Source organism: Fusarium tjaetaba (genome assembly GCF_013396195.1).
Source record: "Fusarium tjaetaba strain NRRL 66243 chromosome Unknown NRRL66243_c0000372, whole genome shotgun sequence".
Lineage (NCBI taxonomy): Eukaryota > Fungi > Ascomycota > Sordariomycetes > Hypocreales > Nectriaceae > Fusarium > Fusarium tjaetaba.
In genome coordinates this window covers 1-24,068 of record NW_023501568.1, presented here as the reverse complement: position 1 = coordinate 24,068, position 24,068 = coordinate 1, and the positions used below count along the sequence as shown (strand labels likewise).

General features: G+C 48.6%; 6 protein-coding genes across 6 annotated transcripts; 2 read left to right on the top strand and 4 right to left on the bottom strand.

Annotated features, from left to right (window-relative positions):
• Positions 1-164: 164 nt before the first annotated feature.
• On the top strand, positions 165-1,553 carry FTJAE_12957 (integral membrane protein pth11; the record flags this gene model as incomplete). The annotated part of the gene is made up of 5 exons (XM_037346050.1): positions 165-314; positions 381-753; positions 803-920; positions 975-1,039; positions 1,102-1,553. The coding sequence occupies 5 exons, from the start codon at positions 165-167 to the stop codon at positions 1,551-1,553; spliced, it is 1,158 nt and encodes a 385-aa protein (XP_037200014.1).
• An 869-nt stretch (positions 1,554-2,422) lies between these two features.
• Positions 2,423-4,613, bottom strand: FTJAE_12956 (uncharacterized protein; the record flags this gene model as incomplete). The annotated part of the gene is made up of 4 exons (XM_037346049.1): positions 2,423-2,881; positions 2,940-3,398; positions 3,566-4,243; positions 4,299-4,613. The coding sequence occupies 4 exons, from the start codon at positions 4,611-4,613 to the stop codon at positions 2,423-2,425; spliced, it is 1,911 nt and encodes a 636-aa protein (XP_037200013.1).
• Positions 4,614-6,814: 2,201 nt separating this feature from the next.
• Positions 6,815-7,390, bottom strand: FTJAE_12955 (uncharacterized protein; the record flags this gene model as incomplete). The annotated part of the gene is made up of 1 exon (XM_037346048.1): positions 6,815-7,390. The coding sequence occupies one exon, from the start codon at positions 7,388-7,390 to the stop codon at positions 6,815-6,817; it is 576 nt and encodes a 191-aa protein (XP_037200012.1).
• A 2,199-nt stretch (positions 7,391-9,589) lies between these two features.
• On the top strand, positions 9,590-14,600 carry FTJAE_12954 (heterokaryon incompatibility protein; the record flags this gene model as incomplete). Its single annotated transcript, XM_037346047.1, has 8 exons — positions 9,590-11,273; positions 11,670-12,105; positions 12,161-12,270; positions 12,323-12,493; positions 12,565-12,589; positions 12,647-13,228; positions 13,287-14,448; positions 14,511-14,600. The coding sequence occupies 8 exons, from the start codon at positions 9,590-9,592 to the stop codon at positions 14,598-14,600; spliced, it is 4,260 nt and encodes a 1,419-aa protein (XP_037200011.1).
• Positions 14,601-15,619: 1,019 nt separating this feature from the next.
• Positions 15,620-16,027, bottom strand: FTJAE_12953 (histidine phosphatase superfamily clade-1; the record flags this gene model as incomplete). The annotated part of the gene is made up of 1 exon (XM_037346046.1): positions 15,620-16,027. The coding sequence occupies one exon, from the start codon at positions 16,025-16,027 to the stop codon at positions 15,620-15,622; it is 408 nt and encodes a 135-aa protein (XP_037200010.1).
• A 680-nt stretch (positions 16,028-16,707) lies between these two features.
• Positions 16,708-23,466, bottom strand: FTJAE_12952 (polyketide synthase; the record flags this gene model as incomplete). The annotated part of the gene is made up of 1 exon (XM_037346045.1): positions 16,708-23,466. The coding sequence occupies one exon, from the start codon at positions 23,464-23,466 to the stop codon at positions 16,708-16,710; it is 6,759 nt and encodes a 2,252-aa protein (XP_037200009.1).
• Between the last annotated feature and the right edge of the window lie 602 nt (positions 23,467-24,068).

The following is a 24,068-nucleotide window of genomic DNA, read 5'->3' as shown; positions in this document are numbered from 1 at the left end:
TCCTTTAGGGGTACCCGTGTAAAAACTCGGTAGTTAATTTAGCCAAGACAATCCCATTCATCATTCATTATATGACCTGACTGGCCTTTTTTCAGATTCGCATAAACGCCTAACGTCTGCTTCCAAACCGCCACCACTTTTCCGCTGTGCAGAGCGTCTGCAAAATGTCGATGGGAGGAGATGGGCCGTGGGCCATTGCTGTCATGTGGGTATTGACTGCTGTGGTATTCGTCTTTGTTCTATTACGGGTTTATACCAGAGTTGTTGTTGTCGAATCATTTGGCACTGATGATCATGTCTATAATTTGGCATTTGTAAGTCATGCATCGAGCCCGTTCCTCGCAAAAACGACTAGTACTGATACCTGCACCACTCAATAGGTCTTTCTCCTTTTCTATACCATCTTCACGACTGTCTCGGCCCATTATGGCTTTGGTCAGAATGTTACTGATATCATGGCTCGAGATCCTGACGACTTACCCTTTGCTATCCTCTTCGAGGCTATCGGTCAGACCTTTGCCGTTGTTGGGATGGCAGTTGCAAAGTGGTCTCTCGGCTTGTTTCTACTTCGAATTGTGAAAGAACGATGGCACAAGATTGCGATCTGGGTTTCCATGGGATGCCTTGCCGGCGCATCGATATCGACTTGCTTCGTCTTTTGGTTACAATGCACTCCTCCGAAGTATCTGTGGGATCGACGCATTCCGGGAAAGTGTACAGTTAATTCGACACCAGTGTCGATGATTCTCTGCAGTAAGTGTTTGATTGACTCTCGTTCAAGTATTGTAAGCTGATACTATAGTCCTCTGCGTGATTGTTGACTTCTTCTTTGCTGGCTTTCCCTGGCTTTTTATTTGGGGCCTGCAGATGAATAAACGAGAAAAGGTGGTCATCCTTTGCAGCCTTAGTCTTGGTGTGATGTGAGTTGCTCTCTTCTTTATTTCCTTTTTGTACTGCAGCTGATTCTCATTCAGTGCTGGAGCTTGTGGTATTAAGCGCACTCTAGAGGTTCCTGAGCTGTCAAGCCCCAACTACTCAAGTAAGTTGTCCACTCACAGGATCAAGTAGACGAGTTCTTATCTAATTTTTACTTCTTAACAGAGGATACCGTTGGCCTTATCGTCTGGTCAGCGGCCGAGATAGCCGTAACCATGATCTGTATTGGCATCCCTGTCTGCCGCCCCCTATACAAGCGATACCTCGATAGATGGACATCCCGAGATGGCAGCAAGTACCGCGAGCATAGCGCTGGCGGATCACATCCTCTACAAACGATCGGTGGAAGTACACTGAATCCAAACACACCGGACAAGAACAACAGCATATCTGAGGACTACGACAAGGAAGAATATGAGAGGAGGATTGCCGTAAAGGGCCCGTTTACCAAAACGAGGGTTTACTCCAAAGGCATCCACAGGCTTCGAGATGATAACCAGAGCGATGAAGAGATCTTGGGGCCTGATTTCCGAAGAAACCAGCAGATGGACCTCCATGGGCAGGAAGGGGGCATTCGAGTGACATATGAAGTGACGACTTCACGGCAGGGTATATAGGTAGATTTAAGCGAGCTAGTCTGGCTGGTCAGTTTGACCTATTGATACAGGCCTCGTGGATAAAATTATGTTATGGAGATTCTCAAAGTTCCTCACGTAGCCGATATCGTTCATTTGGTAGTCTGTATCGTGGTCTGGCTAGGGCCGCAATCCTATAATACTATACTTGAGCTATTCACACTGAATTATTCGGCTGCACAGGTCCTATTGCTGTCTCAAACCTGAGATCGGTATCTCGTATGTGCCATGCTAGGAGAACCCCTTTATTAGTAGACCCGCATACTTGATGTGATATTGATGGAACATTTTCTTCCAAACAAGTTTTACTTCCCAGATCTCCGAATTTCCCTCACCTTGAGGCCTCCCTCCTCATCTCAGTTGGGTTCCTGCGAACGGCCTTGAAACGATGCATTAAGCGCCATAATCCGGGAATGCAAGTCAGGCAATTGGGGATATGGGCGCGTACCAGTATCTCGCTAACAATGGGTAATGGGAGAGCAATCTACCGGCCAATTGTATCCGCGTGAAGTCCTGAGCTGATCCAGTCAAGAATGAACCACTGGGAGGTCACACACGATTTCTCAGCTTCAGCAGAGCATTTGATACATACAATCATGACCCGCATGATTTACTCCTCAACGAACGCTACAGCGGCATAAGAAACGGCAATCGAAAAATTTAAACATGTATCATAAATATAGCATAAATATAACATAAATTAAATCAGCTAATATTAAAGTAAATAAAATAACAAGTCAGTATTATAGTATTATAGTATTACTATATAAAGATTAGCAGGTGAATGTCTATTAATATAATTAAATAAATATATATAAGTATATAGTATTATAGCTATAAATTATTAACAATTAAACTGCATCTAACTTCAACAGAAACGCAGTCAGGATCGCCGCCGGTAGAGCAACAATAAAGGCACCCAAGGTAGATCCCCCTGGTATATCACCCCGTATAGCCGACCATAAGATGGTTGCAAGGACGCTTCCGAATATCGTCAGGATCATAACTAAGAAGATCATTCCACGGTTCGGCCCTTCGATGACATGAATCCCCCATCCCTCGCACCCTTCATCGCAGTCGATCACCCGTTTACTAAGCCGCTTCGGTAGACGAGGTAGCCAGATGCGTTTCCCAGGTTGATGATCGTCCTCGTTATGATTGAGAAAGTGGATGAAGACCTCTGGCGGCATTGGAGGGGGGTTTCTCAATGGCTTCGGGGCGTACTCGTACTCCCTGGAATCGTGCGGTGGTATGGACTGAGGCCGGCTGCAGACGGAGATGTAGCCGTGTCGTAGATTCCAGAGTGTAAACTGAGTAATCATAAGTTCGATCTGTAACTTATGTACCTGTCAATAGTATCTCACTCACCTGCACAAAGTCGACCGTAGTTGGCTTGATTAAGAACCAGAAGCGGGCGCGTTGGCCTCGTATCCTCAAATACTCATCCTTCAGGGCAAGGAAAGCGCTTGTGTCACACTGGAATTGCGCTGTGTCAATCTCCGTCAATGTGCTGTAGTTACCCCCTGTATTAACGCATAGGGCGAGGAACTTTGGGGGCGGCCTTTCTACTGGAGTCGGCTCGGTGTGCGAATTGGCATCTGCCACGGTGTTCAGGTCTCCCTTCGTCGGGGAGTTGGCTGACGTGGTGCATTTCTGCTGCTTCGAGGTATCGTCCAAGGTAACATGGCCGAAAGTATTGAGAGATTCGGGTTGAACGCCGGCCGTCGGGATAGTATCTGATCCAGAGCTCTGCAATAAGATTTCCAACTTGTCGAGCTCGACCCCCTCGCATTCTGGAAAATCAGCGTACAGATCCGATCCACAGTCCTGCAGCTGTCAGCATCTGATCATTTCGACGAAGACAAGGAGGCGGGGGCTATGGCCTGCCCTGGGCTTGTGGGCGACAGAATAGATGATATATGTCGAAGTAGGGTGACGTGCACGGGGAAGGAAGGACAGACACGAACGCAGAGAAAGGCAAAGGAATAACCTACACATTTCCATTCGATCCGACGGAATCCTGTCTTCAACTTAGGCCTCGACAGCTTTCTCGCCCAAGACATTAGCCATGAGAAGCTGCCAACTTCTCGGGGTTTGAGGCTGAGAAGTGGCTGCTCGGCCGTGTGGCTCTCTTCGCCTATAAGGGCAGCGGGTTCTTTGGATCCCGGCTGCGCGCTTTGTAGGTCCATGGGCAAGGTCGTGAGGGTCGCGCTACTCTCTGCAGTTGATTCTGAGAGTTTACTTTCATGTATCCTTTGAGTGCCATGGTCCTCACCCTCGGACTGCGGGAACCTGGAGGGGATCTCTTCCAACAGCTTGAGTGGCAGTTCAGCGGTGAAACACTGACCGGTTTCTTCGGGCTTGGCTAATTCTTCACCGTCGCCAGTATCTGACAGTTTATTGCTGTCGTCGCTCGCTTCGTCAATGGCTTCAGCACCCCTGATGGCAGTCTTTGTCGCATCTTCATTTCGAACCGGTCCACCTGACTTGGAAGTGAGGCCCGTGGAGCCTGTTGGGTGTGACAGAGACCAATTTTCGGCCTCAGTTGCAACCTCGCTCGTGGTTTTGATTGCCGCCTCAGCCACCTTCTCATTTTCGAGTTTTTGCCTGGCGGCATATTCATAGGTCTTCTTCTCCTTCTTCTCTCTTGCACGCCGGTTCTGAAACCAGTTCTGCAACTCACTTAGTCTCCCAGTCAGTCTCCACGTGGGGATGGGATGATAATACATTAATTCGGGCATTGTCGACTCTCATAGACTCTGCAAGTGCTTTCTTGGTGCTGCTGCCAGGCTTGTGGTTCTTTTGAAACTCGGCCTCGAGGATTTCGACCTCTTCCTTAGACAGGCGAGGTTTACTCTCGATGGTGCGAGCCGTTAGTTGATGAAAACGGTGGCCTCGTCGGGCGCTATAAATTCCCATAGATATAGATGCCTGTAGATACGCGGCATAATTGGGTAGCTGGGCGCATTCCGTAGAGAGGTTTGTTTCCTCTTCTAGGTGTTCGATACGCCCAGAAAGCTTTTTATAGCCTTCTTGTTCCATTATCAGATCAGCCATGAGAAACAGTGATATTGAAGTAGTGTTAAAAATCATAAGGCTGCGCTGTCTGACCCTTCGAACCCCGCATTATAGATGAATGTGTATGGTAATCACGAGGCAAGCCACGTCCTAACCTAGTCCGGAAAACTTTTGCTGTATGAGAGTTTCCGATCTCAAATCGTACCTACCAAGTGTCAAACAGCATCACGTGATAGCGCGCGTTTCTCGTGCCGTTGCCTGTTCTTCTCCAACAAAACGCGGGTTCAGCCAAATTCCATTTTGCTTACCTCATTTCCCCGCTTCCTTTGTAACTAACGCGTACGCGCGTGAGAACGGCCTCCCTCCCTTACACTCCTCTTGTCAAAGAAGATGGCTCTTCTATCCAAAACTTCCCTCGCACTTTCGACCAAGTCAACGCACTGTCTGGTATGCTCCTCATCATCGCTAATCATGTAGATGCACAAATCTCAACCCTTCTCCGTGCCGTCGAGGTCGAGCCCGAGGATGACTGGAGTCTCGCCAAGAAGCGAAGGGTCTTTCTGGCCACTATCGGTGTTGTGCAGTTGCCTCCCCTCTGATTGACTATTTGTCTGCATTTCGGATGGAGTTTCGGAGTCATAAATGTATCAGACTGAGCTGTCACCATGTGCCGTCTTTTGACTTCTTGACCATTATACCGTGCCGAATTCGATACCAGTCGAGAGAATAAGCTAGACTCCTGTAGTTATTCTATCTTCAGTGTGCTGCATTGCTTGATCTTGTCGCACTTGTCATCAAGGGTCTTAAATGAAGACGACTCAGTAAGCCTCCCGGGATATTCATCTTCGTAGCGGCGGCGGTTGTTTTCAATCACATGTAGCTCTTCGCTATTCAAAAAATTGATTTTGCTGGCGCCGGTGATCATGAAGTATCAGTCAGTATCGCACTGTGTATTGTGGGGTAGCCACTTGGTGGGCATCGGTGCCCCCCACTGTACACTGTAGGTGCCCTGAACTTTAGCTGCTCCTACGATAAGTTAGGTGAGGTATGTACTAACTGTTGCAATGAGTCATAGCACTCTCAGTGAGTGAGGCGCTGTACTGTGCATCGGAGGCTCCACAGGTGTACAGTCGATCCGCATTTCGAGACAGCTTAACTGACGCCGGCGCGTTCTGTACTTGCAATTCGACCTGGCGCTGAATTGAGAAATGGAATCGGATACCTTTTTGTTAATTCAGCACTCCGATACATCTCACGGCCATTGGCGCTCATGACTTGCCTCTGTAATCTTCTCGTTTTAGGCTCTCGTGCATAGAGCGGGAATGGAGGAGTAAATAAATAGAGCTTCATCATCGCATGAATACAAGACGGGTCGGCAGTGTTGTCGAACATCAATTAGACCAGAGTATTCAGACTGTAGCAGAAACAACAATCTGAAAGATTGTCGATGAATGAGTGCCTGTGCGCAGGAGACGCCCAAATAATGATCGCGACAACGAATAAAGGAATGCATCCTCAAACTTCGTATTGAGCTAAACGCAATTCCTAAAAGCCAACAGAGAAGTTCTTTGTAATTCCGAAAATACTCAACATGGTGAGTTCTGAACCCGTAGGTCGTTTGACATCACTTTCTTAATCAAAAACGTTACCGTACATGCTGCAAGGCTCACACTTGTTTCCAGCAAGCATAGACTACCAAGTACGGTAAGAGACGGTGCCGAGACAGTAGATGAACAGCGCGCGTGATGAAATCGCTCGAATATTTGAACAAAGGACTCAAAAAGAGAACAACGACATTAGGAATAGCTACAATCGATGAAAAGACCTGGGCAGAGAACAAGGTCTCATGAACCCGTCAGTGACAAAACCGACACGCTACCAAAGCAAGCGAAGACTGGAGTTCCCCAAAACCGCCAGTTTACTACAATTAGGCCATCTGTTTTTCTTTTTTTAACAACAATATCTGCAGTAATCGAGACTTTGGATTCAAAAACCGACAAAGTGTCGTAATACATAAGGTATTTCGTGGCCTGAGACACCACAGAGTCAAACGCAGATTCATCATCGCAACTATAGGAGGAGAACCGGGGTAGGTTGGATGCCATTGACTCTAACCCACTTCATGTCTATCTACCTCTATCTAATCTTCACTACCAATCCGTGATTCAATCCTTTTCCCAGCCCATAACCCATCCTCAAAGTGTGCGTAGCGCCAGAATCAGCTTTCAATTGTCTTTTTTCTTGCCCTGGGCACGAAGGACGCCATCGGGGCTAGGACCCCCAACATCTCCCTCACTCTTCTCCATCTCACACTCCTCCTTGGTCTGAGACAAGAACCAGATGTAAAGAGCAGCATCGGCGATTATATCCTTTCTCTTCTGCTCCGCCTCTTCGTCGTTTTTCGGCTCAGTGTCAACAAGCCTCTTGAGTCGGTTGCGTAGCTCGTCAGCAGCAGGAAAACTCTCGCTGCTCATTTCCTCATCAGGCAGGATATCCTCGAGCGGGTTCAATTTGAGAAAGCTGCGCAGCATCGCACGAAGAGTAGGGCCGATGCTGGGATCCTGCTGGAACCGGTCTATGACCCAGTTGAACTTTAGGCGCAGGGAGATGATCTTCACCCACCAAATGCCGGTATCAACGCGTCGGTTTGGATCTTCGATTGCAGGTCGCTCTTTCAGAGTTTCTGAAAGGCGCTGGAGGATCTCATCTGCTTCGACCCAGTAGTTATCGACGTTTAGGGTTAGGCTCGGTCGGTTGGGTTGACCACTGGGGTTAGGTAGAGGACCGTTGGCGAACGACATGGTGGGCCAATGTACAGTAAGGCGATCGACAGTTCTCAGTGCTCGAATCTGTGAATTTCTGCTTCTATTAGTGTATATTGTGTGTCGCCTTGCGGTATGTACATACTGCCAATAGTTGAGAGGGTTGGTGCGGAGAGACAGTATAGGACTACCCGCTTGCTGGAGGACTTGCAAGGACGTGATGAGCTGAGAGAGATAGAATTTGGAAGGGAGTGTTTTTGCAAGGAAAAGAGATTGGTGGCAGTATGAATTCGTGCCATAAACGGCGACCGAGACTGTGTTTTGGGCTCACATCATCTAATCAACAGATTATATAGCTTCTCTACTGAAGAAGTCCAGTCACTCGAATGGTTTGTTCAAGAGACAAATATTTAGAGGTGGGGATGGAATGATCGCAGCAAGAAAGGCAAACACGATTTCTCGTTTTTGTACCTGAGGTTGCGTCGGGGACATCGGCTGCGGTGCCGGATGGAGCCACTAGAGGCAAGATCTGAGATCAGATCTACTGTAGATCCCGAGACCAGGAATCGCGACATGCATCGTCATTAGTATAGAGTCCCCACTACGTAAATCAGCCGTGGATTAGTCGTTGACGAATCTAGGGTACGATTTTCCAATATGATATATCTCAGCCTAACACTATCGTGACCTCATTAGTTAAAGAAAACAAAAGAATAACTTCTATATCCTTTATTTATTTCAGTCATTTCGACTGTAAATCTATCCCACTCCTGCGCTGCAGTTTCCAAAATTTGATGACTGGTTCCAAAGTCAATCATTGTCACGGCATGAAAAACAATTTGAGGGTAACTAGTGCCAAGTGCGAGTGAGACAAGGCTTCTCTCTCAGAATCATTTAGATACATTTCCGTCAATACAGCCTTGGCTAACAGGTCTCGTCGGTAAATTCACCATGGGTACCTGGCTTTGTTCTACGAGGTGTTTCTTCTCTATATTGCGAGGGGACAGAGGATTCATTGCAGAATATATATTTGTTCTTACATGCTCTCTGGTCTTACGCTCCCGCCTCGATAGTACACGTCTGAAGAAGATAATTATTAGAAGCCCGGACGTAGTGAACAAGTTCTGTATTTACTGTAACGCACCAAAGTGAAACGAGAAGGAATTCGTCAACGTCGCTTTGCAAAGAACGGAGTGTGATAGGAGCGACAGACATGTTTATGCATTATTGTCAATTTCCTTCAGAAGTGTCCATCGCTTGCACTCATGTGACATCAGTAGGAACACACTATTGGCAGTCGAGAGGGCAGATATTTTTGCGTTGAGAGTTTTGTCGTTACTGTTTACGGGTTGCCCATTTGAACTCTTCAGCACGAACACCATGCTCACGACCAAACCGATGGAAACAAGCATTGGGAGAAGATGGAACCACCAAGGCTTTATCAGCGAAGAAAATAGTTCGCGACACCTTTTTCTCGACGCCATGGTGAATGGCAAGTAAAGTTAGAGGAATAAAAGCATTTAGAGCCAAGTGTGCGAATATTGTAGAGCTAATGAAAATGGGCTTTGGCCGCCTGTAATACCGTATATATGCGAACCAGGTAGCGTAGGGGGAAAGATCAGGCAATCTGGAAATGTGCACATTTAAGCGCTGTGGCGTCGTGATAATTCTAACGAGTGCTGATGGAGGTTTGAAAATGGCCGCTATTGGATATGAAGTCTTATGTAAACTTACTCTAGGTCTTGAAGCAGGCTGTACTTGCACCAGGCTCTGCCATTCCTGGCTGCACTGAGACACGAGCTGAATATGGTACGCGCCTCGAGCGGCACGGCATTATTAGGAACTGCATGCCTCAATCTGACCTCTATATTTAGACCTGGGAACGTTGCTATATCTTTTACAGTACTGCTCTCTCGTTCGAGAGAATCATGTAGTCATATATTATGTTAGCCTCTAAGTTAGTAGCCATAACGCCCGACACATGCGCTTCCCTTCAGCTTTTGTCTGGTGTGGCTTGCCGCTAGCAACGCCAAGCTGAAAAGAACCCTTGGGTTGAAAGCCGGTGCAATCTGGTGAACATGCATGGCAGTAAGCTGACAGGGCGCCAAGGATCTGGAGAAGAAAATTCACCTCCACCCATTAAGCTTTACATTTAAACTCCGCCTCTACACTTGTAACAACTACGAAATGCCCATTACCACTCAGACTATTATCTGAGACATTAAACCTCTACTCATAATGGCAACATTCAGACTCATCAACCTCTCGACTGGTGTAGTCACCGAGCAGGTCTTGGGTACCTCACCACCATACCTAGCCGCGTCACACGCCTGGAGTGAGCAACGATTTCCTCTCGGTAGAGGATTTTTAGAAAGCCCAGGCCGACAAGCCCTCAAAGCAGTCAATGAGCAGCGATTTGCTGGTACAGTGGACTATTGCTGGGTGGACACAATCTGCATCAATCAGCAAGACGATGCAGATATGAACCAACAAATTCCACTGATGGGTCGCATATTTGGCGATTCTATCGCTGTGGTGATTGTATTAAGCTGCGACCTGCAGATTTCTCAGGCGAGCGTAGATCGAGTAGTGGAACAGCTCAAGCCTGCGGTCAGAATGCATGAGGAAGAGGAATGGGCCGAGCAAGGTGCGATATGGACGACGGGACATGGGCGAAAATTGATCATCAAAGGAATGAGGGGGCTGGCAAGGCTAACGACCACGCCCTGGGCCACACGGGTATGGACTCTACAGGAATACATCCTTGCCAGCCAAGTAATATGGATTGGAAAGGAACTAGTACCCCTCGTCATTCAAGATATTCTCTTCTCAGCGTTGCCGGATATCTGCGACACGCTGAGAATCGAGGAATGCTTCGGAGACGAGTTTCATAGATTATACAGTTACTTCAGTGGGATGGTGAATATGCGTTTGGCCCGGGGCGACAGAACACGGGTGATGGAGCTCCTCGGAAATCGGGCAGCTGAGCTGCCTCGTGACGAGGTTTACGGCATTATGGCTGCTTCCGGGGTGGAGATCCCAACATCAACAAGCGAGACGAACAGAGGAGCTTGGAGCAAGTGGTTCGAGCAGGCTGTCTCTTGCGGCCACTTGAGATGGCTTCTGATGCCGGTAGCGACACCCGCGCCTCTAACACATCGAGGCAAGCCTAGCTGCATACTGCCAGACTTTGATATAAGGCACAAGCTCTCTTCTTCAAGCGGTCTGGATACAGTCAAACCACTAGGACTTGTTCGCATGGAGGAGGGGACCGTGATAGTCGACGGCCGATGGTTAGGTGTTTGCACAGTCAAAAAGCACTTGGGTACTGTGCATGAGCCTGTTCCTAATGAAATACATCGCGATATTACCCTAATTCTATTCAGTCAGGGTAAAGGTCGCAGAGCTCGCAAGGTCGCCAGTGCCTTTGGTGGTGGGCGATACAATTCTCGACAAATCAGCGTCATTGCAACAATTCTCCGGAGGAACTATCGCAAGGCCGTCAGGGCGGTGAAGCTACAGAGGGAACGCGATTTCCGCTTGCGCCCCCAGAATGCGATTGAAGACACCATCTGGGGTGACTTTATGCAGTTTCAGATGGGACAGATGCCGGGCATGAACGAAGGGACTGCTTATCTCGCGCAACTTCGTCGAGGATCGATCTTGGTGGAAGCCCCGATTGTTCTCCCTACCACGCAAGCCATACCGAGTACGGAGTTGGGCATCATCGATTTAGGAGCCCGCACAATCGACAAGAGATGCGTCTTCATGATAGTGGCTGGTGCCAACGCCGACGGCGATATGCGCGGTTCTGTCCTACATAGAGTTGCTGTAACCCTACCGGTTACTGGGGACTACGAAAATCACATCGCAAAGGTCCCTTTGCGGCGGTTTGCCATTGGAGGAGAGGCTTGTGAAATCTGTCAGCAGAAAAGGGTTATCTAAGGCAGAACAGCTAAGTATGCTTACGGCTTGAAACCACGCCACCAACGTGATGCTCCCCAGCCAATAACCCTTGTCATCTTACTAAGGTCGAGTAAGAAGCAACGCAACGTGTTGGGTTTCAATTGGTTATAGAGATTGAACAAGTGGCAGTGCTTGGAGGCGGGGTCACAGGCTACATTCTACACTTTCCTTCCGCATCGCCGGGCGTTTTGCGATTGTGTCTGAAATAAACACTGCAGCATTCGCATGTGCGTTCCAGAGTTCAATAACCTTGTGTCAGTCGTTTATGAACAGGTTCTTTTAGCTTCATAATCTCTTTCGTCAAGTCACCAGACTGGCTATATCAGTTTAATGGATCCTCTTAGCATTACAGCCGGTGTGATCGCTATCATTCAGACGGCCAACAAAGCTCTTTCGCTATGCTTGACCTTTCGTACTGCACTAAAGGAGTCCCCTTCCGGATTAACAAGAACAATTGATGAGGTACGAAACTTGAGAAATATCTTTGAAGCGCTTCAACTGGGACTCGACGGGAAGACGGACACACTGGCAGGGGCGGACGTCGGTGTCGTTTACGAAAAAGTAAGAGGCTCTATAAGTGGCATCTTGCCACATAGCCAAGCTATCCTAGATGAGCTGGAACAACGATTGAGCAGCCCCCTACCTGCTGCATCAGCACCAGTCTCAGCTATAAGCAGAGTAAGTGCTGCTGCTCGCTGGTATTTGATTGAGCCAGAAGTCAAGTCCTGCTTGGACCGGCTCGAGAAATGCAAGACTCGTCTCATTCTTGCCTTGTCAGTACATCAATCGTAAGTCTTTAAAAACGGCCAACTTTGAAGATATGACTATATCTAAGGTTAACAGAACACTCCTTCTCGAGATACGTGCGACTACAATTATTTTGCATTCCAGGTTGGAGGCATCACATTCCCGCATCGAGGATAAATTGAACGCCATGAGTGCTTCGAAATCAGGTTAGTCTTCGTCTCTTGAAAGCGAACAAAGCGCCTGTTGTAACACGTAAAGAAGCAGAAGATCGCGATATTTTCAAGTGGCTGTCATCGATAACATTTCGACCTAGCCACCTTGACACAATGAGGCAACATCAAGTGGGTACAAGTACCTGGGTGTCCGCTTGCGATGAGTTCAAGAAGTGGTATCGAGGCGATACTCGATTACTATGGCTGAATGGTGCTCGTAAGTGTCTCATATCCTGCCACGGGATCGAACAAGTAAATAAACGGTGGAAATACTCATGCTTTTAATAGCTGGCACCGGAAAGACTCAATTATTGTAAGCTTGAGATCACCTGGTTTAGGAAATGGCTCTGACTTTATGATCCTGGTATAGCGCTTATCTCGTTGAGTACCTGATTACCGACACTACCAGATCCTTGGAACACTCTCTTGTCGCGTATACTTACTGTGATTTCCGAAAGTCGGAATCTCTTGAACCTTCCAACATTCTTGGCTCTATCGTCGCGCAATGCTGCATGGAGACTGGCTCCATACCTGGCGCAATTCGAGCTGCATTCAAGGCATCTCAATCTGCTGGTTATGAGGCGCCCCCGTCACTGACATTACTCAAAGAATCATTATCAGAAATGCTTCAAACCCAAAAGATCTTCATTCTGATCGATGGACTGGATGAGAGCAAAATGTCAATCGAGCTGGGCGATATCATTCGCAGCATCTATATTACAGATTCGCACTCACACGCAAGGGTTCTTGTGACAGGACGCAAGACGGAGAGCTTGGAGCAAGTCTTCCACGACGCGTTGCAACTTCAACTGCACGATCACAGGCAAGAGGTCCGCGAGGATATTCAAGTATACGTCAGGAGTCAGCTTGAGAAGAATAGACACCTTCAATGGCTGCCTTCAGAAATCAAGCAGCATATATCGGATGCCTTGGCGGCAGACTCGAACCCAATGTTCGTAAACGTCTGATTATATCTGGTCAGGGCAACTAGCATGTTGACGCATATATAGGTTTCGCTGGGCCCAATGCCAACTAGATGCTATCGCGCCCCTTCGCTCAGTCAAAGCTATACGCCAAGCTCTTACCCAGCTCCCCTCGGGCCTGGAGGCTACTTACAGAAACATACTTTTGGGGGTTCCCCAATACGCTTGTCAAACAATGAGAAGCGCTCTAGAATGGATTAGTTTCTCTTTGATGCCGCTCACACTCACTGAACTTTATGAAGTCCTCGCTGTTGAACCCGGCACCTTTTACCTAGACTCTGAAGCTCGGTTATCCAAGCCTATGGATATCATTTTTCTAGGCAACTCCCTTTTTGAACTATCGCCAACGGGGCACGTCCATCTATCGCATCTCTCTGTGCGAGACTATCTTGTATCTCCGAAACATGGAAGTGATACAAGTGTTGATCACTTTTGCTTTACTATGCAAGACTCGCATCGCAACCTTGCTTTGATATGCCTTACCTATCTCATGCTGAGGGACTTTTCTGATGGACCAGCCAAGACTGCGGAGAGCTATACGCAGAGGTTGCAGCATTATCCGTTCCTCAAATACGCGGCGAGTGCATGGCCGTATCATGCGAACTTGGCCTTCGCTTATTATTCCAAGGACTCACAGAACGAAGACAAGACAGGATATGACGACCTACTTAAACTCGTGCTGGACTTCTTCGATTTCTGTCACAGAGCAAATTTCATGGCTTGGGTCCAAATTCTAAATGCGACCTATAATTTCAAATGGGACATTTATCCTCGCCATGCCACACCTTTGTACTACGCTGCCTCCTTTGGGCTGAAATGCGTAGTTGAAAAGCTCATATCAAGCTCAGAGTTCAACCCAAATGACCTTGATGCTCCAGGGTCACGTTATGGTGGTACACCAGTTCATGCCGCTGCGTATTGGCAACACACCTCAACGGTGCAACTTCTTCTGAACGCCGGGGCGAACGCTGCGAAAGCAGACTTCAATGGCGTCACACCGCTGCATTCAGCTGCGGCAATTGGGGATCTAGACATCCTTCGAATACTTTTGGATGACCCTTGCTCAGGCGAGATGGCAAACGCAAAGGATCACGCAGGTGAAACACCCTATGACTGGGCTCAACGAGCGTCGCAGACACTGGCGGCCGAAATGTTGAAAGCGAGATCTCATCTTCAGGGGCTAGGAGCGGTACATAAGGCCTCGGCACATGAACAGGGGGTTGACATTTACGCTGCGGATTCGATACATAGCGAACTGGAGGCAGAACAGTCGGTCTCGCCGCGTTTAGGGCCGATCTCACCGAATCAGCCCGTCGGCTACTTTCCAGATTTTTACAGTAAGAGATCTGGGCTTGACTCGTCAGTCATCTTAGCAGTGAGTACAGGTAAGAGTGAATTGTAGTATTGCCTTTCCTAGGTGGAATACCATTAGAAGTAGAGGTCTGGTTTCCTTAGTAGGACTCTTGCTACGGTCTAAATATTACAATATAGTATAAGTATAAAAAGAAAAAGCAGCGCTAGCTAAAGCATAATGTTAGAATCTGTTCCAAGCCTGGATCTTTCGGAGATAGTAAGGAATTTAAAATCTTATCGCGGAGGCTGGCTGTTGTAGATATACGTTATGTTAGCTTGATATAAATTCGTTACTCCATCTTACGGTCCTGCAGGAGTCACTCTCTGAGCTCCCATCCTTATACATAGGCCTAATTCTTTAGTTGACAGTCGATCCAGAACGTGCGAGGTTGCGGGTTTCCAGTCTCTTGGCTAATTAAACGAGAAGACACTTCATTGTTGTTCAGATCTTCAAGTATCTGAATTCAGAAGATTGTAGGAAGAATGTTGGATTCTTCGGTTGAAATTTTCCTCTCCAATATCCTTGCATGCACCATAAGATCAAGTCATCTCCTTTTCTGCTAACGACTTAATAAATATCATTCTCTTATTACTCCCCATTCAATCCATGTCTTTAGTACTGTATTCCGTAGCTCTAGCAGTTGCTCCTTTGTCAAAGCAGGTTGTTGACACCCTCGTCTCATTCTTGATTCATGGGTCTCATCAAGAGAGCAACCTCCACTCATATTAGAAGCAAAGGTAAAGGAGCGGATCTCAGCGTTACCCCAATCAGTTGCTAGATCACTCATTAGTATCAGCACTTATGTTTACAGTCTTGACAATAACACACCTTGAGGATTGATGGCATTAACCCAGTCATCTGTCAGAAAGTGTAGGAAACAACCATGTGAAATCACCACAATTTCAGCTTCAGGCCGTTCGCTCAGCCATTGTCGGGCCAGCTGAGCCCTCTCTAGGAGGCAAGCTGCAAATGGGGCCCATTTTCCCTGCTTTATCATGAAGGCAAATTAGACCTCTAGAACGAAATATTCGGAATAGAGGCTAAATACCTTGAGGTACCAGTCTGGCTCAATAAGGCTGAAATCTACAGGCAGACCATCGAACCTGGCTTTGATATCAGGAAGACGGCTGCCAGTATCGCAGATCAGATCACTTGCTTCCTGCACCTCTGACCAAGCCAGAACTTGCATGCCGGCTTTGAGCTTTGATGGGAACGCCAATAGAGTAGTCTGAATGGTACGTCGTAGTGGTGATGATACGACAAGCTCAATGTTGGCCAGTTCAGGCCTGCGGACCAGAGCCTGGGCTTGTTCCTCTCCAAGAGGGGTCAGTTCGGGATCGGGTAGATCATGGTTCGCGTAGCTAAGGTTGTGAGCGCCCTGCCCATGGCGCACGCAGTGGATAATCGGTGGCATGTTTGACGGTGTCTTCTCAAATAGATTACGTTGGTAGACTGGGCGAAAGTCTGAAGATACGGTTCGAACACTGATGTCTTGTCGGAATGTTGTTCAGGCACGTACATGAGGCCCTTCACTTAATACGTGTCTGCCAAGTATGGTACTGCAGCACGTGAAGGAAGCGGGGTTTCGTTGATATTAACCAACGAATTCCCCACTGAGGTGGGTCACCGATCCAGGAAGATCATGACAAGAATTGCATGTTAAGGACATTTGTGGGACATGGAGAATTTCCACTTGTATAAGAATACTCTTGGGCTAAATACTCATATAAACCGATGTATTACTTGTAACAATCCCTCAATTGACGTTTGTTTCTCCGCGACCGATCTACATCCCTAGCGACCAACAACCTGAATAGCTCTTGTTTTTGATAAGGAGGGCGATTGTTTTGACTATACGCCGATAAAGGTGTTCGATAGCACTACACAAGCTCAAGGGTTCGCCGCGGCTTTCAACAGCGAAATTTCTGGCAAAACCTGTAAGCGCGTCTCCAGACCTCTTCAGAACATGCACTCAGTCATCGATGGCGTATGTAGTCATTACAGGTATTAGCTTTGGTGGCCTCGGTGTAGCAGAGGCATTTAAAATGTAGAAAGAAGTATTGTTCTTTATTGTGATTAAAGCGCGTTATAAAACTAAGCTAAGAAACCACTCTCCTTCCAGTATTTTATATATTTCACAGCGATTTCTGTAGTGACAGGGCCTTGTACTGACAGAGTACTAGAGTGCTTCTGTGCCTTCACAGTGTCGAGAATCAACCCGCCGCAAGACATGCGCTCGAAGTTGGAATCTAAGAAATCAATGAGTCGTGCAGCCGGGTTCCAGGTATCGGCTGGAAGTGGCGAGTTACGAACCAGCTTCACCCACCGGCTGAAAGGGATTATGCGCCGAGGCGGAATGTCCAGAGAAGCCGCCAATGCCTGTGACATGACCTTCCAGGGTTGCCCAACTGGGTTATCGATATGGTAGACGGGATGCGGTTTAGGGCGATTGACATCTCCCAGGTGGAGGAGATCAACCATGCTCTGAGCCACATTGTCCACTGGGACCCATTGCACAACGCCATCGAAATCGGGCCATGCACGGAGAGATTGGGCCGACTTGACGAGAAATGCGAAGTGTTCTATGGGATTCCAAAAGCCGCTTTTGCTTGAACCAGCGATCTGTCCAGGACGCACAACCATGGCATCAAAGACATCTGGATTCTTGTGTAGTGTCTGATCGAGGATACGCTCGCATGCCCATTTAGCTTCACAGTATCCGATGTGAAGCACAGATCTTAGGGAAACACGCTCCTCTGGAACGCGGGGAGAGTCGAAGTGACCGACAACACCTATGGAAGACACGAGCTGGAACGTGATACGAGGAGCATCCTTGCGACGAGACATGTCCCGTGCAAGGTCCAAGAGGTTACGGAGAGCCTGGAACTGGGGTTCGAATGCCTTGACAGGACGAGTTCCACTCATTGGCCAAGCGTTGTGTATAATGTGCGTCCCATTCCGCACCAGCCATTGATAGTCGGACTCGGAGAGGCCCAGGTTAGAGCTCGAGGCATCTGCCTCAAGAATACGCATCTTGGAGCGCTGGGCAGAAGTGATTGTAATGCCGCGAGACCTGAAAGCCTCGACCTGTCGTTCATCAACGGGTGCCCTACTCCGGCGGTTGATACAGACAACTGCTTCCACGTCGTCGTTGCTCGCAAGAGTGGCGGCCAGGTGAGAGCCAAGACTGCCGGTAGCGCCAGTCAAAAGAACAATTGCCCTCCTGCTCTGGGTCCTGGTGATCGGGCGGGCGTCTTGAACCTCGTTGTGTACCTCAAAGTCAGCCGAGTACTTGGCAACATAGCGTTCAATTTCCAGCTCTCTCTGCCTTTGCCGCTCTTCGCTCGTCGACTCCTCAACTGCTGCCTTGCGCAGGGTTGATTTGGGTAGCCTATCCCGGGGCTTTCCTGACGCGAGAGCGATGATGACCTTCTGGAAAGTGTTCTCAGGCAATGATCCATCAGTCCAGTCAACATGGCCGTAACCAGCGTTGTGAAGATTACGCTCCCATTCCTCAGCGGTAATAATGGCATGCTTGCGGCCATCGTCGAACAGCCACCAGCCCTCGAGGAGACCGAAGATGATGTCGACGAAGGGTACAGATTCGGTCATCTCCAAGATCATCAGAAAGCCATCGGCACGCAGTGCACTTCTTAGATTAGAAGCAGAAGTCACCAGATTCCTGGTTGCATGCACGGCGTTGCTACCAATGATGATATGTTGACCCTTCAGATCTTCAGTTGGCGGCGTTTCGATGTCGTGAACTGCAAATCTCATGAATGGATATGATTTGCCAAACCTGCGTCTGGCGCTTGCAACCATAGATCCAGATATATCTGTGAATGTGTACTCAACGGGGATTCCGAGCTTTGCTAGCATTGGAGCCAAGACGTGGGTTGTCCCTCCAGTTCCAGCACCTACTTCGAGGATCTTCATCGTCTCGCCGGGCTGACTGTCTCCAAGTCTATCCACCAGATTTTCAATGACAAGCTTCATGTGGTTGTAATTCATCCGGTTGAAAGTGTGGTCGCAGTACAGTGCTTGTACTAGATCACGACCCTCGATACTTCCAAAGATGAGACGAAGGCCGTCTGTCTCTCCCTTGAGAACATCGGCCAAGTGGGTTCCTGCATAGTAGGTGAGTCTGTTGGCCACTACAAACTCGGGATACCTCGCCAGCTGCTCGTCAAGTATCTGCGAACTTGTCTTACGAGGAGTGGGAACCTGTGTACGCGTGATCTGTCCGGTTGCATCGTTGATATCGATAAGGCGGGCATCATCGCAAAGGAATCTATAGATGAAGTCCACTAGTCTTTTGTGAGCTGGCGGGAACTGTATGGATTCGAGGACTCGTCCTGGACCTGCACTCGTCAGAGAGACACCCAGTTGCTCAAAAGCCTCGACGACAAGGGCGACACAAAGACGACTGGAGCCAGCCAAGACCTCACGGTCGATGTTGTCGACTTTAAAGTGTACAAGGTGCTCATCGGAGAGAAGTTTCACCTGAGCGAATGATGCCAGTACATCAGACTCGGATAGCTGCAGATTGCTTGATACCGGCCTCGAATCCACAGACGATGAAGGTTTTGGTGGAGTCTGCGCCAGGTCGAGGTCTGTGGGCGTAGTCAAGCTTGACGCCTTGCTCGAAGCAGACGAACTACCAGATGACTCGCTGTTATCATCGCTGCTGGAAGCTGAGGTGCCATCGTATTCGGGGCCATAGAGCGCTTTCGATATGCAGACGACAAACTTGCGGAGACTTGTTGCCTCCATCAACTCATTCTGATCCAAGGTGCACTTGAAAACGACCTGAACCTCACGAGCAACTTCCATACCCATAAGCGAGTCGATACCAAAATCCGCCATCTCGGCATCAAGTGTGATATCGCCAGCCTCTATTCCTGCCACATGTGCCACAAGCTTCTTGACGTCCTCCGTGATATCTGGATGGCTGGCGGCTCTGGGCTTGATTGGTGCCCCCTCTGGTTTGGAAGTCCCTCTGTCCTGAGCAGTATGTCCAGGGGACATGGGCGGAGTGAGTACAGGCTCAGTGGGCTTGGAGACAATTTCCGTTGGTGGCTTCGATTTGAGAGCTGACGGATCAGTAGTCAGCCTCGTCAACATACGACGCATCGAAGCCTTTGCGACACGCGCATACTGGATACCCAGCATCACCTCACGCAGTAGGCCAGTTGAGGGATTAAAGATAAACAAGTCTGATACCCAGAGCTTCTCGGACTGGCGAGTATGGCGACCGAATACATGCCAGCTCTCCTGGATCTGGTCGGAATCTTGCTCGACAAACGGGGACCGCATAGACAACTCACAACCCGTGGCGATAAACATATCAGCTGGATCGCAGTCGGTCATGCAATTCACCCAGATGCCGCCGACCTGACTAAAGGAGTCGCTGAGAGGTACGTCAAGCCAGGTGTTTCCAGAGGGTTTCTTGACAATGTGCCCTGTGCACTCAGTCGAAGTGCCGACGAGAGCTGTGACGCCACGATACAAGTCACCGTAGTCGACAACATCAGAAAACGTGCGGTATATGTTGCGGCCTGTCAGAACGTCAACCCGGGCAGCTTGATGCGCGCCCAAGCCGAGCTGAAGCATCTTGGTGCAGTTGGTGTGCGTCACTAGTCGATCGAAGCGTGAGAACTCCGATTGATAGCCTCTATCGAGAGGATCTCGAACATGAATCTCAGCTTCGACATGCGTCTCCGCATGATTCTCGTCTGATTGTGACGAATGACTATAGATCCTCCACTTCCAGTGGGCACCTTGATCACCTAGCGGCTCAAACTTGAGATAGGTAGTAAGTGAAGAGTTGACACAGAGTGGCGAGTGGTTGACCATGTGGTGAATAACAGGGAGAAAGCCGTTTTCTCTCCAATGCGAATTGATGCTGAACAGCGCTTCGATGGCCATATCAACCATGAGAGTTGCAGGACAGATTGGGGCGGTTTGGGCAATCAGATGGCCCGAGATGAAGCTTCTGTACTTATCTGAGCTTGTGTTGATACGGAACACGGGGCTATCTGCGTGGTCGGAAACCAAACTCCACAGACCGTCTGTTTGCGCCTGTGCTGTTTCATTGCCTTGGGCAGTGAATCCCGGAGGCCCGAGTGCAGCAGCAGCAGCAGCAGCAGCAGCATTCACAGCTTGCAGAGGGGATTTGAGTTCAAGCCAGTGCTTAGACCTTTCAAACTGGTAGGGTGGCAGGATCATCGTGGTGTATTCGCTGCTCTGCGATGGGTGGTGACCCCAGAAAGCAAAAGACAGCCCCTGATTCCACAAGGACAAGGTGGCGTCTGTGAGATTGTCCAATGCCCTGTCGTTGGTAAGATTAATCGCCTGGAAGTACTGTGAACTGAAGCTTTTGCGTCCTGCCAAGGCACGGCTCGCCATCATGGTGATACCAGAGGTAGATCCAGCCTCGATAAAGACAGCCGAGGGGTGATCGTTCGCAAGCCGTTGTATAGCATGGTTAAAATACACTGGATTTCTCATATGCTCGGAAACGAACTTGTAATCGAGCTTAGGGTCTATCCTGGTACGAGTTGCTCGTTCAAGTGGTATGCAAGGTTCCTTGAACTCCAGTCCTCTACCAATGCCTTCTAGCTCCGGGGTAAGTTGATCAACCAGGCTCGAGTGGAAAGCGTTTGTCACGTTGAGCCATTTGAACTTGATGGACTGGAATCTCGCGTCTTTTGATATCACCTCAGCGACCCTCTCGATTGATCTGGTAGGCCCGGCAAGCGTGAAGCTGCGAGGCCCGTTATGGCACGCTATTTCGGCCACGTCATCTGACTCATTTGCCTCAGCCAGAAGCTCAAGTACATGGGCCTCCTCAGACTCGACTGCCATCATAGCTCCGTGGTCAACGGCCCAATGATCTCTCACCGCCAAGGCACGGCTTCCCACGAGTTTGACGGCGTCGTCCAAAGAAAAGGCGCCAGAGACACAAAGGGCTGTTATCTCGCCGAAGCTGTGTCCCGTCAAGGCGACGACCTTTGAAGAAAGACCAGAGTCGAGCCAGGCCATGGCGCAAGAATATTGCAAAGCAAAAAGCATCAGCTGAAGCTGGACTGTATCTTGGGGAGTACGGAGGAATATTCCCGGGTAAATGCTGCCGAAACCTTGTGACTGCATACGGGCGTCACATTGATCGAGGTGATAGCGTAAGATGGAAATTCCATCGTAGACATTTCGATCAAGACCTACGTAGGTAGATATCTGGCCTCCGAAGCAGAGTATGACGGGACGTTGTACGCTGGGAATCTCTATTCCTGCTTGCGAATCGTCTGCCATGGATGCAATACCGGCAAGATTTGATACAAGATCATCCCTCGACCGGCAGCTAAAGATGAGACGACGCTTCAGATCAGGGTTGAACTGCCGGTTGATGTTGTATGCCAGGTTTCTGACGTCAGAACACGCATCCTGCTCGATTGTTGATAGCAGCTTGGCGCAGAATGCTTTGATAGAGCGGCCATCATGACCAGAAACACGAAAGGGAACAGGTTTGGATGACAAGGCTGGATTTTCAACAAGCTGAGCTGCTGGTGTTTGTGTCACTACCATGGAAGCGTTGGAACCACTGGCACCATAATTGTTGATGAGGGCAGCCCTTTGGTCCCCGCTCCAATGTTGCAAGCTAGTGACGACTTCCATCATGTCGAAAGGTGTCACCTTGATGTGAGAGCTCATCTTGGAGAAGCTTGCCTGGGGAGGAATGTACTTCTCCTGCATCATGACGATGACTTTGATCAGCGATACTACTCCTGATGCACCCTCGGTATGGCCAATGTGTCCTTTGACAGAACCAACGGGCAGTGTTGTGTCGCGGTTCGATCCACCAATGGCAAGGCGAATACTTTCATATTCAGCAGGATCGCCAACCGGTGTGCCTGTTCCGTGGGCCTCGACGAGGGAGATGTCGCGCGGTTTGAGGCCTGCTTTGGCGATAACGTCTCCAAAAAGCTGGGAGAGAGAGGGAGAGTTTGGCACAAACAAAGGGGTGCAGTTCTGATTCTGGTACACAGCTGTGCTTGAAATGCATCCAAGAACAGGATTCCCATCTTTCAGAGCATCGCTCAGCCTCTTTAGGAAGACGCAGGCGATGCCCTCTGCACGGCAGTACCCATCTGCTGCATCGTCAAAGGGCTTGCACTGGCCACTTGGGCTGAGAAAGCTGGCTCCAGCGAGGTTTTGGAACCAGAGAAAGTTGGACATGGTAGCTATACCGCCAGCTAGGGCAGCCGAACATTCGCCCGAAATCAGATTCTGGCAGGCTGTATGGATGGCAACGGCGGAAGCTGAGCAAGCTGTGTCGAATGTCATGGATGGGCCTGTCCATCCAAAATAGTGAGATACCTTTCCCGGAACAAAGCTTTTCAGGTTTCCGGTGGCCGTGAAGGCGTTGGCAGAGTGGCATGCGACATGATGCTCGTAGTCAGCAGCACAAGCTCCGACGTAGACACCGACATGCCTCTTATCCCTATCGCCGCCGTTATCGTTCTCGGTGAAATAACCCGACTGCTCGACAGCCTGGTAAGCGGCCTGTAGAAACAGGCGCTGCTGGGGGTCCATGGTGGTTGACTCCCTCGGACTGCGCTTGAAGAACTTGTGGTCGAAGGCGTCAACGTCTCTGATGAAATTTCCATACCAATTTCGCGACGTATCCTTTTCTTCCTCGCGAAACAGCGTGTCCATCATGAGACGGTCCGGCCCAATCAACTCATGCTGTGACTTTCCGGTGCGTAGCATCTGCGAAAACTCTTGCACGTCATCAGCTCCAGCGACTTTGATTGCCATTCCAACCACGGCTATGGGCTCATGTTTGAGAACCATGGTGACTGTTTCCACTGCAAGAGATGGTTCAGGCGATGTTGAATTGACAAGGTTACTGACATATGCTGGCAGGTGATGTGATAATAATTGAACGAAAGGAGGCACTGAAGATGGAGGCCGTAATCCAGGATGTGGTTGGTTAATATTTGAAGGTACGAGAATAATTCTCAGTTCTTGGATCCTGGTAGGGAGGTTCCAGTAATTATGAAGGAGCTTCTCCAAATAATATAAAGTTAGGAGCCTTAATCTTACCAGTGGCTGTGACTTTAGATCGTAACTATTTTCGATTGCATGAACCTTCCACCGAAGCTGTATCAAGATTCCAAGTAACATAGGAGCATAAAGTTACGCCGGATCGGTAGTGTTCCTAGTGCAATTGCTATAAAACTCCGGAGGTATAGCTATGCCTTGTTATATAGTCAACTTTAAGATGTCTTTATTTATAAAATAAAGTAAAATCAAAAGAAGTAAGTACTTAAATAATATAATTCTTTCTTATAAATTTATAAATTTTATTAAAGTTAAAGTTAATTTTTATAAATCTTTATTAAATAATTTAAAAAAAGCTTTAAGATGATACTTTAAATATATAAATATAATAT